The 12,617-nt window shown below is 42.8% G+C and overlaps 1 protein-coding gene across 1 annotated transcript in view; it reads right to left on the minus strand.

Annotated features, from left to right (window-relative positions):
- CSTPP1 (centriolar satellite-associated tubulin polyglutamylase complex regulator 1) overlaps positions 1-12,044 on the minus strand; it is a 117,411-nt gene extending 105,367 nt beyond the window's left edge. Inside the window, exon 1 of the mRNA XM_035115058.2 lies at positions 11,899-12,044. Within this exon, the coding sequence (XP_034970949.2) occupies positions 11,899-11,944 (46 nt within the window). The 5' untranslated portion in view covers positions 11,945-12,044. The remainder of the gene's footprint in view (positions 1-11,898) is intronic.
- Positions 12,045-12,617: the final 573 nt, after the last annotated feature.

Here is a 12,617-nt window from a genome sequence, read left to right on the forward strand (position 1 = left end):
GCATGTGCGGCATCGCATGCATACTGCAAATGCGTCCTACGTAACGACGCCCCGCCCCGGGTGTCACGATGCCTTTGTTCGCCCCTGGTAGAGCATACTAAAGGGGCAAACACTACAAAGAAACAACTGTCGTGTAATGGGTGCTCCCAACTTTAAATGTAAAACAAGAAAATCCAACTATGAACTGAAAATCGTAATCATAATTTTCCTGACATTTTCCTTAACGAAAAAAGAAACCTACCCACTTAATAATCTGTCAAGTCCAGTGGGAGGTCAAAACACTTACAAGCTGCAGGAGGAGGTAAAAATAAAGCCAGCAAGCCCATTACATATTGCCATATCCCCTGTCTCTCCCTCACAGACATTTGGACTCCACTATTGTATGTCTGAGCACTTTCTGTTATGCTGCTCAGTAAGAAAACAAGAGAAAGTGCTGAGGATTATGAAGCAGTTATTACTGGAGCTTAAGCACATGCCGCTCCGCTGCAACTTTACTTACAGTGGAATCGTGTGTCTACTCAGAAGCAAGCCTCATTAATTTAATGGGACTTGCTTTCAGGAATATGGGTGAAGGATTACAGCTTAAGAGCTGTTGAGAGAACACTAAAAAGAGAAGTCAGAGATGGTGAACAACCACCTCAGAGATGGACAAGGGATGGCAATTCAAATCTCTCGTATTAAGTTCTAAAAGGTTTAAAACAGTATCACATAGCAAACAGCACTACTGTACTGCATACTGTATATAATCCTGTTTCCGATACTGGTTTTTGTTAAAGCCTAGCCATAAGAACATTTTCCAGCCTTTTCAAAGCTGCTACTGCAAAAGTCCTACATTTAGAACTTCATCTGTAGTTATCTTCAAAGCATATTTTATTAATTATGTTGCGGATAAAAACTGTACCAGATACATTTCCCACTTAAGCATATATTTTCAGGAAGAAACTCGTTGGCTGTTTCAAATAAAAGAATAACTTGGCTCTAGCATCTTGATACAGTACATGTTTCCTGGTGCCTAAAAGTGACAAGAGTGATTCATGAAACTAACATTTTGATTGCCAATCAAGTAACAGTTTGACAGCCACTGTTCTGCACAGTGTGTTTTTTGAGCAAGCGTAACAGACACACACACACACACACACACACACACACACACACACACACAAAATGCAGGGACAAACTGGGTTACTGCATGTAAAATCCTATGTTCTGTCTACAGAGGTACAGTGGTTTCAATCACACAAAAGCACCAAACTATGCTCAACAAACATGTCTCTGTATACACACAGGGTGTTAAACACTGATCTCTGTCAATATCTGTATTGGATTTGAAATTGTTTACATAGATAGATGTTTTAACTGCTTTTATATAAAAGCTTTTGTTTCTATATATGCAATTGTTTTATAAGTTTTATTCTATTGTTAAATTGCTTTGTGTTGCTTCATATGAAATGATTTATACATGAAATTAATAATTGTCCTGTAAAAACTTTTTCAGCTATGAAAATCTTGATTTTTGTGCATTTATGTAGCAATCACATATAACCCAGTTGTTTTGCTTAAGCCTGCATAACAGCAGAGCACACAACTTTTTTTAAAAAAAAACCAACCCTATCCATTTAATATTCTGCAGTTTTTATGCCAAAATCTTAAAACTGTTTTTTAAACTCAGGGTGTCTGGAGGTTAGTGGAACATTACCCTCTGGTCAGTAGGCTGCTAAGCACACATTTATTATAATGCTTTCATTTTCACGGTACAGATTTCTTCCTTTAAATTGGGCCGTTTTTCAAGGTTTGTGACCTTATCTTCAAATGCCTGTAGCCAGGCTACTATAGCTGACACTCTAAAAACATGTCCTGCCACAATAGCTACAGTCCACTGAACTATTCAAGCTGTCAGCCAAGGGAGCGAGAGAGAAGACATGCACGTGAGGGCAGTTTTGCCTTGGCAGCGGATCCCATGCTGGCAAAGTTGAAGGTGCTGATAGTCAGGAACAAGCTGCGCTGCATAGTAAGACCAACCTTTGTTGGTTATATGCCTCACCAACCGCAATGCGGCTTACCTCTGAGTAAATATGTCCTAAAACATGTATTTTTAGAGCACTAAAAATATTTGACACAGTGCAAGTTTATCAGATTCACCATTTCCTGTTTCAGCCTGGGCTTTGGCTAGTGTTACAAGTTTTGAAAGCTAAACCCAGAATTGGGGGGATTAATTTGGTTAGAAGTCCCACAAGGCAAAAGATATACACACCTGGGATGCAGCTCTTAAAGAATATAAAACTTTATAGTTCAGTCTGTTTGCTTGGAAATATGTCCTCTGCATTTTAGGGAAACTGGTTTTCCCTAACAAGTGGTTGTGTGCTTGTGTCTGTAGTGGTGGTGTGTGTGTGTTTTGATTTTGAGGCTTTATGTCATAATTCCTAAAGCACTGGCCCCAGAGCAGACCTATGGGTTTCAATGGTAATAATTTGATATTTTTGCCTCCTCCAGTCAAACATTCTATCACGTAAAGCAAAAGTCATACCAAAACACAGGAGACTGAATTTCTGAGTATCTCCTACTAAAAATTGCTAGGGTCATTTTGTTTATAACCATCCCTTAAGACACCAGATACACAGACAGAATTATAAATTCATATTCTACTGAACTGATTCTTTCCAATTATGTCTTAGATTCATACCAGACAGCCCTAAAGATTATCCAGGACAAGACAGGCAAATAACCAAGACAAACAAAAGCTCAACTATTGTATGCTGCCAGGATCGATCCTGTCTGTTTTGCAGGGTTTGTTAACCTCAGTATCACTCAGTATCACTCTTCAGAAACTCAGGGGTGGGGTGGGGTGCTCCTACACTGTTTGGCAAATGTGCTGGTCTGGCACGTCATTCAGCAGATAGTGTTACAATGCAGGGTATATGCTGCTGATCTGAGACATGTGTTGTGAGGCTATGCAATCTGGCAGTATTTTACCACTAAGGACAACATGGGTCAAATGGAATCTAAATTAAGAACAAAAGAATCTCTCAGTCTTGAGCTCAACTGAAAACAAACACTTCTGTGTTTAGCTAGTAAAGCAATGCCAATGCACAACCTTTTACAGATAGCCCATCCAGATGCAACCATGCAGCCTGGTATCACCCCCCCCCCCTTTTCTGTGTGCTCAAAATCAATACTGGTTGGTTGCTCTCCTCTATGATGGGAGGAGGATGAGTAACTTCAAGTGTACCTTGCCAGTCAATATATGACGGCTGTGACACATTGTGACAATACAAGCCAGGGATGTCACCTTTTTTTTTTTACTGGCCCTGTTTTTTGCACTGGGCATGTCATTTTGGACTGGTACACTGCACCAAGGCGCTAACACTTTCCCCCTTGCCTTTTCTACTCAAATCATTATCTTAGGCCAAGGGTCTCCCCACATTTTTTTCAGTCTAAAACATCAGGAACATAGGGAGCTACACTGGCCTACCTAGCTCAGTATTGTCTAAAATGGTACAGAAATGGCACTCCGGGGCCTCTTCCAGCCCTACCTAGAGATGCTGGGGATTGAACCTGGGACCTTTTGCATGGAAAGCAGATGCTCTTCCGTTGAACCATGGCCCTTCCCGTATTCTCTTAGGAGTCAAGAGGACTGGATCCAAACTAAGTTAGTTGTATTTAGGACCCACTGAAAACAATGTGAGAACTCCAGTCCCGCTACTTTCAATGGGAACCAGGTGTGGCTAACCTACAGCACAATCCTATACATGTTTACTCAGAAGTAAGTCCCACTGGTTTTAATGAGCCCTATTAGCCCAAGGTATTTGGGCAGGGAGTTACAGTCTTAGTCTGGAGCCGATGCAGAATCTTTAAGTGTTAACTGTGAATGCAATATTAATTACTATGTTTCTTTCACTAAAGTACTTATTATTTCTAAACTCCTTGCCAACCAAATACTGTAGTTAAATGTATGAAGGCATGAGAGCAGGCAGGGAAACATGAAAGAAGGAACAGCTAGAAGAAAGAAAAAAGCATCAAACGCATCTGCAGTGCCCCAAGAGCTCGTTTTCATGCGCTGAGAGTCAAGGGCTCTCTGACTGGCAATGGCAGAACAGCTGCACCCCACAGCGCTTCCCTTTCGTAAGAGACGCCACAACTCTGGCATCAACCAGTCCCAGCCTTTACAAAACACAGACCTTCCCTGGCAGGGGGCTCATGTTCTCACATGTCCGCAGCTGGCACAAGATGAAGGGGGAAAGGATTCTGGTAGAGAGGGGAAAGAGAGGAACTTAGCTCAAGAGAGAAAATAATTAAAAGTTTCAAAATCGCTCTCAGAAGAGTAAGCCCTCCATTAGACCTGGAGTTGGAAAAGAGCTTCACTGAAAGGGCAGCACTTCGTCAAAAGAACCAAGAAATCAAAGCTATGAAGCACATTCAGATATGGTAGAGCTTTGAACTGGGGAAGTTCCTTGTGGAACAGCCATACACTCAAGCCGCTCTACCTCAGCCCCACATCTAAAATGGGGAGATATTGTTGGGCTGCTACCATACAGAATGGTTGTAAGGATTACTGAAGAATACATTGACCACAGCAGGTTTTAAGTTGTGTCCCCTTGGCTTGTATTGTTTAATGCTTTCCAGCTGCTGGTTTGTTTGTTTTTAGCAACTACTTTTTAGTGGTCCTCTTGACGTATTAAGTTAATACCATTTTCTTATGATAGCTGGTTGCTATATGTGTTTTCAAATATTGCATGATTAAAAATACTGTATTGATTTCATTTCTTAATGAATCCATTTTTGAAATGCATTTCAAAAAGCAGGACATTAGCTTTAAATAAACAAACATACCTAGCATTAATTTCATTAATGTTTCTTCCTCTGCGACATCCTGAATTTTAACAAGTGGCTGAAAGTAGATACTCTTAGGCATACAAAAAGGGTTGATATCCTCATCTTCAACCCCATCTTTAGTCACTCCACATTAACTGTTGCTTTCATATCAAAATGATCCTGTTTTAAGTTTACATTCATTTTGCCTTTTCTGCAGTCTGCTTATCCCCTATAGGTCCTTCCTCACAAGTTGTTCCTGCTTCTCTATAGTAAATCTTCCTCAGTGGTGGCTTGGGCCCATTGAGAATGGTAACCAGGCTGAAGGGAGGCCAAGGGTAGGTGGAATCAGAGCCAATGACAAATGGAGCCTACCAATTCTAGTTTTGTCTAGAGCAGGCATCCCCAAACTTCGGCCCTCCAGATGTTTTGGACTACAATTCCCATCTTCCCCGACCACTGGTCCTCTTAGCTAGGGATCATGGGAGTTGTAGGCCAAAACATCTGGAGGGCCGCAGTTTGGGGATGCCTGGTCTAGAGATGTGAAGGCAAGGCACAGATCCATTCTTTAATAAATTTTTCAGGGGGAAAACGTTTTTTTTTTAAAAAAAACAGCTAGCAAAAATGACAGCCAAAATGAGAGGGCAGATGAAACAAAATGTCTATAAAGAATGGGGAGTATTTTAAGAATATTTAAATAATAATAATAATAATATAAAAAGAACTCCACTGGCAAAACTAGACTGAGTCTGTTAGACCATCAATCGATATTACAAAGGTGACAGAGAATATGAACAGAAAAGAGAAAAAGGTAATATGGGAAAAAACATCGTGCGACATTACTTAATTAACAGAAAAGAAACAGCAAGCATAATTGGAGGTCAACGGAAAGTAGAAATAGTGTAAATAATAGAAACTGAAAGAAACAATGTGTATCTGTATTTGTATCAGTGTGTGCATTTGTGTGTTTTGTGTTTGTATTTGTGTGTTTTATGTTTGTTTATTCTTTGTAATTCATTTTAATCAATAAAGACATTACTAAAAAACAAAATTAAAAACAAAACAGAAAATTGGGGTAGGCCTGTTTGCCCTCCCCCATTTTTTAATGGTTTTACTGATCCCCCGCACCCTTCATCTCTAGTTTTGTCCCCATCCACCTCTCTGTTGAGTTCTACAAAGCAACACTGAGACTACAGAAGGGCAAGCTGACAGCCAGTGCCACCTCTAGGCTGCTTGTAAGTTAGACTGCTCGCAAGTAAGAATGCAGGCAGGGGCTGGCTGGCTGAGGCTAGACAGGGAATAGCAAAGCAGTGTCCCATTTGCCCTAATGAACTAGTATCCACTATTTCCCCATATTTAACAGACTCAACTTTCTGGGTCCATTATGCTTTGAATAAAGGCAGCTCTGTTCACGACATGGGGGCAGGGATTCAATGCTTTCATATAGGATGTCAGTCTCCATATTACAAGGGTAAGGAAGAAAGGTTCAGGACAGGTTGCACCACTCCCCATGCATCTATGCAGTTGATGGGGGCAACTGCATTACCAATAAGAAACAGTCGGGGTTTTTTAAAGCCCCTTGCTCTTTAACAACTGAAGATGAATGGCATAAATGAGAACACTGAAATCCAAACACAGGAAAAGCCTTGTTCGGTTAGCTCAGTTGGTTACAATGTGATGCTGATAATGCCAAGGTCACATGTCTGATCCCTGTATGGGTGCATGTTCCTGCATTGCAGAGAGTTGGACTAGTCACTAGATGATCCAAGAGGTCCCTTCCAACTCTATTACAGTATTGTACCATTCGGTATGAATGAGGTTCTAATGCAGACGTGTGTACAAGACCCAGGTGCCTCCATAGTCCAGGCACCTCCAAGTACAACCTTGATCTCTAGCCCCTGAAAATATTTCACAGAATGTGTAAGAAAAATATTGCAGCACAAACTGACACAGGGGGTGTTCACTACAACAGGGTTGGGATGGGGGTTTAAAAGGACCCAACCTGTTTGGTTCCTTCTCATGTGTGTAGCGGGGAGGGGGATGACTTAAAGACACTTCGAAGACAGAGGAGGCTGAGCTTGGAGTCTCTTCAAAGAACACCTGATACACAGCCTGGGGCAACAAACAGACTTCTGAATGAGATTAACATGATTTGGTTTCTCGAATCACAATTACCTGTAGTCTCACAGCCAGTTAATTCTATTAACAAGGCCTTGAGAAACACAATAAAGCACCTGGAGAAAGGCTGCTATTCTCTCCAAAGAATTTTGTTTAAACAAACCCACGTCAATGCCGAAAGAGATTCAAAAGCACTTTCCCAAACATTGCTTACTTTTACTGGATTTATATTAATCAAACAAACCCTTAGTCCACAGCTTTTGTGAAAATCATATAGCCGCTCCCCCACACCCCTGAAATAAAGTAACTCTTTAAAAAACCACATACCTGAGCATGATCTATAGTACAATACAGGGACGGGACAACCAACTTATTTTTTACTACAGCAGCAGCCTACTTTTGAGAGAACTGAACTTCCCAAATTCCACACAGAACAGAAATTTAAGGCAGGTAAAGGTCAACAGATTTTTCAAAGAAGTTTCCAAAAAAGTATGAATTTAAATGTAGGAGCACAAGTAAAAGGGATGAATGGGCTAAATAGGTTAGTAGATCAAATCCATCCATTATTTAGGAGATTATGACCTAGATTTAAATGTATAATTGAGAACTAAAAGCAGATATTCAAGTTTAGGTGACCAAAGGCCAAGATTTGTATAGCTGGGAGGCCTGAACTTCAACATGACATGAAATTATTATTGTCTCCTCCCACATAACACAACCCTAAGATCATCTTCCCAGGTGTCATGGCCAGATGAAGAGGGGAAGGCCAGTAGCTCAGTAGTAGAACATGCACTTTGTATGCAAAAGGTCTTGTGTTCAGTCCCTAGCATCTCCAGGTCGGGCTGGAAACGTCCCCTGCCTGAATCCCTGGAGAGCCAGTGCTAATAGTTTTGCTGACACTGAGCTAGATTGACCAGTGTTCTGACCTAATATAAGGCAGCATCCAATCACCCTTTAGGTGGGCGACTACTAGAGATTGAAGCTGTATTTTCAGTGGTGGTATCTTCCAATGAATGCCTTCATTGGAGAGGCTTGCCTGATGCCCAAGTTGTGGTCCTTTTAGCACCTTTTTATTTTCTAAAGCTTTTCAATCTTAATAAAAGTAATAATTATTGTTTTTTTTTTCACTGTAGCTTTCCTCTGACACTATTTTCACTCTGGTTTTATTCTCCTATTGGTTTTTAGTTTTACATTTGTGTTTTATGTCATAGTTTTATACTTTTAGTCTTAATTTTTCCTTGTAAACTGCTCAGAAAAGCTTTGTTTATTGGGTGGTATATACATGTTATAAATAAAACAAAAGGGTACATTCTTTTAAAAAATCAAACACACAGAATCATCATATGATGGCTGAGAAATTTGCTCTGAAATACTAGGGGGTAGGCAATCTGGCTTCAATTGCATGTCCAGTCAACAGAGTTCTTGGTTGGCCAAATCAAAACATCTGAGCCTTTGTTTCCCACACATAAGAAGTGGCATAACAATGACCAAGCCCACTGGATGGAGCAAGATAATGAGCATTCAACTAATAAAATTAGCCAGTTTTATACTGAGTTAAAGAAGATAACAGAGCTGGATGGTGCTTTCCCACAGACTGGCTTATCCAGTGCCTTCAAAGAAAGGATTTTCCTTATGGGGCTGAATGTTACTTATTTGCTTAAATGAGTAGATTTTGAATTGTGTTACTGGAAAACCAAGGGGTTATCTCCTGATAAGGAGCTTATCGGGAGTTCCTCAATGAAAAGTTCAGCAAGGACAAACAATTTTACCTATAAGACAGCTTGCACACTACTGCCAATCTGCTCCTGTAGTTTGTAGTCTCAGGGGAATATCGGGCTTGTTCTAACCTAAGAGAATTCTCAGTTCCATGCAGGATCAGCAAAGACCTGGCCAAAACCATACATGAGCAGAGTATACCTTTTTGATCATTCTGCTCAATCCTCTGCAATGTGCAGGAGTTCCTTGGCAGGGAAGCCAATGTGGGAAGGGTTCTTTGAATACAGAAAAATAAATAAATAATTGGTGGTTACATGCCAATTGTGATAAAAGAGATGTTTAAGAGACACACCTCACTTTCCTATTTCCAGTATACCATAGTCCAGTTTTAATTGTTGGGATTCAACAATCAAAGGAGGAACTATGCTATTTTGAAGCAGCAAAATGATGGTGACGATGCAAATACAGATTTTGTAGTATCTATAGCTGCCAAGTTATCCCTTTTTTTAAGGGATTTTCCCTTATGCTGAATAGGCTTCCTCGCGAGAAAAGGGAAAACTTGGCAGCTATGGTAGTATCTGAACTCAATGTTCCAGCAGGATTAAGTCCCTCATTGGGAGGCCTGTAGACCACATCAGTCCTTCCAAACGTCTCCTCTTCTTCCCTTACTTCCATTAATCTCATACTTTTGTTTGCTGTGATGCTTCCAGTAGCTGCTTACACCTCGCTCACTCAAGGTAGCATTCTGCAACTCATGCAGAAGTACTGTATATCGCACAACACATGCAGTTTCCTAAAGAAACACAGCAGCCATGACAGACATTGGTAGCCACCAGGTCATGAGAGATGAACTATTCCCAGAGCCTATTCTGCATGGAAGACCATTTCCCAAAATTTATTTGAACACTAGTTTAGATTACAGGATTACATGTGTATAACATCTCTGCTATCCATAGGCATATTTTGTACTGCAAATACTTTATCTTCCCTTGCTTTATACATTTCACACACACACTTTCAAGGACAGAAGTGTGCCAAATGACTGATGTGTATACTATGAGGCGAAAGCTGTGATCTTAAGATATATACAGTATACAGAATAAACCTTGTTGAATCCAGTGGGGTTCACTTCCAAAAAGCAGTGCATAGGACTGTGCTGTAAGGCAGTGTTTCTCAACCTTTTTTGGGCCACGGCACACTTGTTCTATGAAAAAAAATCCCGCAGCACACCAACTCTGTGCCGCCCTATATTTAGTTTGGAGGCGGACCCACCAGGCGCAGAGCCTGCGGAGCGAGCGGGGACACGTTAGACGGCACGCACAGACCCCAGGCGGGCAGACACGGGCGCGCAGCTGCCGCCGCCTCCCTCCCAGCCGCCCCAGGCAGCCGCCGCCGCTCTGGCCCGGCGAAGGGAAGCCCTGCGCAGCCTTCCCCGCCTGCCTCCTCCTCCCCAGCAAGATAATTTAGGAAAAGAAAATGTACTTAGCACATTTAATTTAAATATTTGCAAAGAGTATGTCACAGATTTTAAAAATTCTGAGTTACCTGTTTGGCGGAGGCTCTCCGCTCCCACTGCTCCCTCCCTCCCTCCTTTCCCGGCCATGTTTCCTCGTTAGCGAGCGGAGCGCTGAATGCCTGCGCGCAAGGGGAGAGCGGCGCTCTGGAGTTTGGCACCAGCAGCAGGCAAGCGAATCTTTCTCGCCGCCCCGGGAACGCGGGGATGGGCCGCCTGCATGCTTCTGCCTGTCCCCCGGGCAGCGGCAGCAGCTCCCGCTGAGACTGTGCAGAAGAAGCTCCCCCATTCCAGTGTTTGGCGCCGCGTCGTGACCCGGCCGGCTTCCTTTCCGGCGGGTCAGCGCTGCCTATTGGCGGAGGAAGCCGGCCGGGTCACGACGCGGTCAGCGACGTGAGAATGCAAATTGCCCTTCTCGTCGCGGAACACCAGCCAGTGTCCCGCGGCACAGTAGTGTGCCGCGGAACACCGGTTGAGAAATGCTGCTGTAAGGCACACTTATCTGGCAGCAAATCCCATAGAACACAACAGGACTTACTTTAGATTGTGCTACACAAATTTAAACCAGCAAGTTCAAATCTTACCTTAGCGACAAACTCACTAGATAGTCTTAGGCAAGTCACTATCTCTCAGCAGCCCATCCAGAAAATATTATAGTAAAAATAATACAGTTGTTGCAAATATTATTGAGATAATATATTTCTAGTTACAGGTAGGTAGCCGTGTTGGTCTGAGTCGAAGCAAAATAAAAAAATTCCTTCAGTAGCACCTTAAAGACCAACTAAGTTTTTTTGTTTTGTTTTTTGGTATGAGCTTTCGTGTGCATGCATACAAAAAAAAAACTTAGTTGGTCTTTAAGGTGCTACTGAAGGAATTTTTTTATTGAGATAATATATGTGAAACACTTGGGAACACCCAGAAAGTGCTACGTAAATACTGTTGTTATATAATCTCAAAAGTGCTAGAACACGTATTGGGGTTTGTTTGTTTGTTTAGTATAAAGAATCCTAACTTGATGCAAGAGGTTGCTTAGTTTAGCTTTGTTCCACCCTGATCAAAGGCATCCCTTTTCCAAAGGGATTGAAAAAATGCCCCAATGGGCATTCCTGGCCCATTGTGAACAACATTGAGTCACACACACCCCAACCCCGTTTTAAACAAGGTTATACTGAAACGTGTCTACAGTCCTTCCACCAGCCAACCCATTCACCGGTAATATTAACTGGCTAGAGAAGGAGATGAAAATCACCTTCTGTATTTGCATTACAAGCCTAAAGGATTTTTGCAGGTGTTTGAAATGGAAGACGACCAGCATTGTGTTGCTGGCTACGCCGGCTTTTGCTTTCAAGAATGAATGAACGCAGGTTTAAAAACACTGAAAGCAAGATGGGAAATCCCGCTGGCAACCGACTCCCACTTCAGGTAAAGCAGGAAACGCTGGGGGAGACTTTAAATCGCCTGCCCCACCCAAGACGCGCCGGGCAGCGGGAGGACGGGGCGGATCCCCCATTCATCCCCGTCTTCCTTCCAACCTGTGCCCGGGGGTCTTGGGGTGACCAATACCCCACCCACCCCAGTTAGGAGAAAAATGGGGCGGGCAGAAATCCGAAGAGCCTCCAGAAGGGAGGGGTGCAGGGAACCCGCCTGCCTCGACCGCGCCGCTCCCTCCCTTCCTCCCTCGGCTGCTGCAGGGAAGGCGTAGCGGAGGCCACCTGCTCCGCGTGCCGCGCCCGCCGGAGCCTCACCCAGATACTCGAGCCCCGACGGGGAGAGGCGGTCGGCGTTCAGCATCCTGTCAAACCTCCTCCCTTCTTTTTTCCCCCCACCGGTCTCTAGGACACCAGACGCTGCGGCCAGGAAAATTGTCTCCGGCCAGAAACAAGCTCCCTCGCAGCTAGGATCCCACTTGGAGGAAGAGGAACAGGAGCGGGGAGGGCGCGCCCGGAAACACCCCCCTTCGCGCTCCCCCGCCCCACTGTTTAACCAGGTGCCCAGTCAAGTGGCCTTTCAGAGCTGGGGTTGTTTGTTTGTTTGTTTGTGATTGCTATTAATAAAGGCGTCTGCAGAAGCTTCCAGGGTTAACTACTTGCTTTAGATAATACACTTCACCAGACCCCTTCTTTTGACGGGAGGAGCCGTCAAACAATTATTTTAATTGAACAGTGGAACAATCAAAATCTATAAACCACTTAAAGCAACAACTACAAAAAGGCCAAACATCACAATCAGAGCACAAATCATATTATATGATTAACAAATCAATACAGCGTTTATAAAATATAATCCCATTTAACAACATTAACAAAATAGTAACAAAAAAAATGAACCAAGCACTTAATTTCATACACACTCTCCACACCCCCATGACTCAATATTTCACTCTGTTCAGCTCATTAAAATAAATACACAAAATGCCCATGGCAACTCCCTTCTGAAGGTTCCTCAGGCTAGAGGTGGGCTAGCA

Source organism: Zootoca vivipara, chromosome 1 (genome assembly GCF_963506605.1).
Source record: "Zootoca vivipara chromosome 1, rZooViv1.1, whole genome shotgun sequence".
NCBI classification, from domain to species: domain Eukaryota; kingdom Metazoa; phylum Chordata; class Lepidosauria; order Squamata; family Lacertidae; genus Zootoca; species Zootoca vivipara.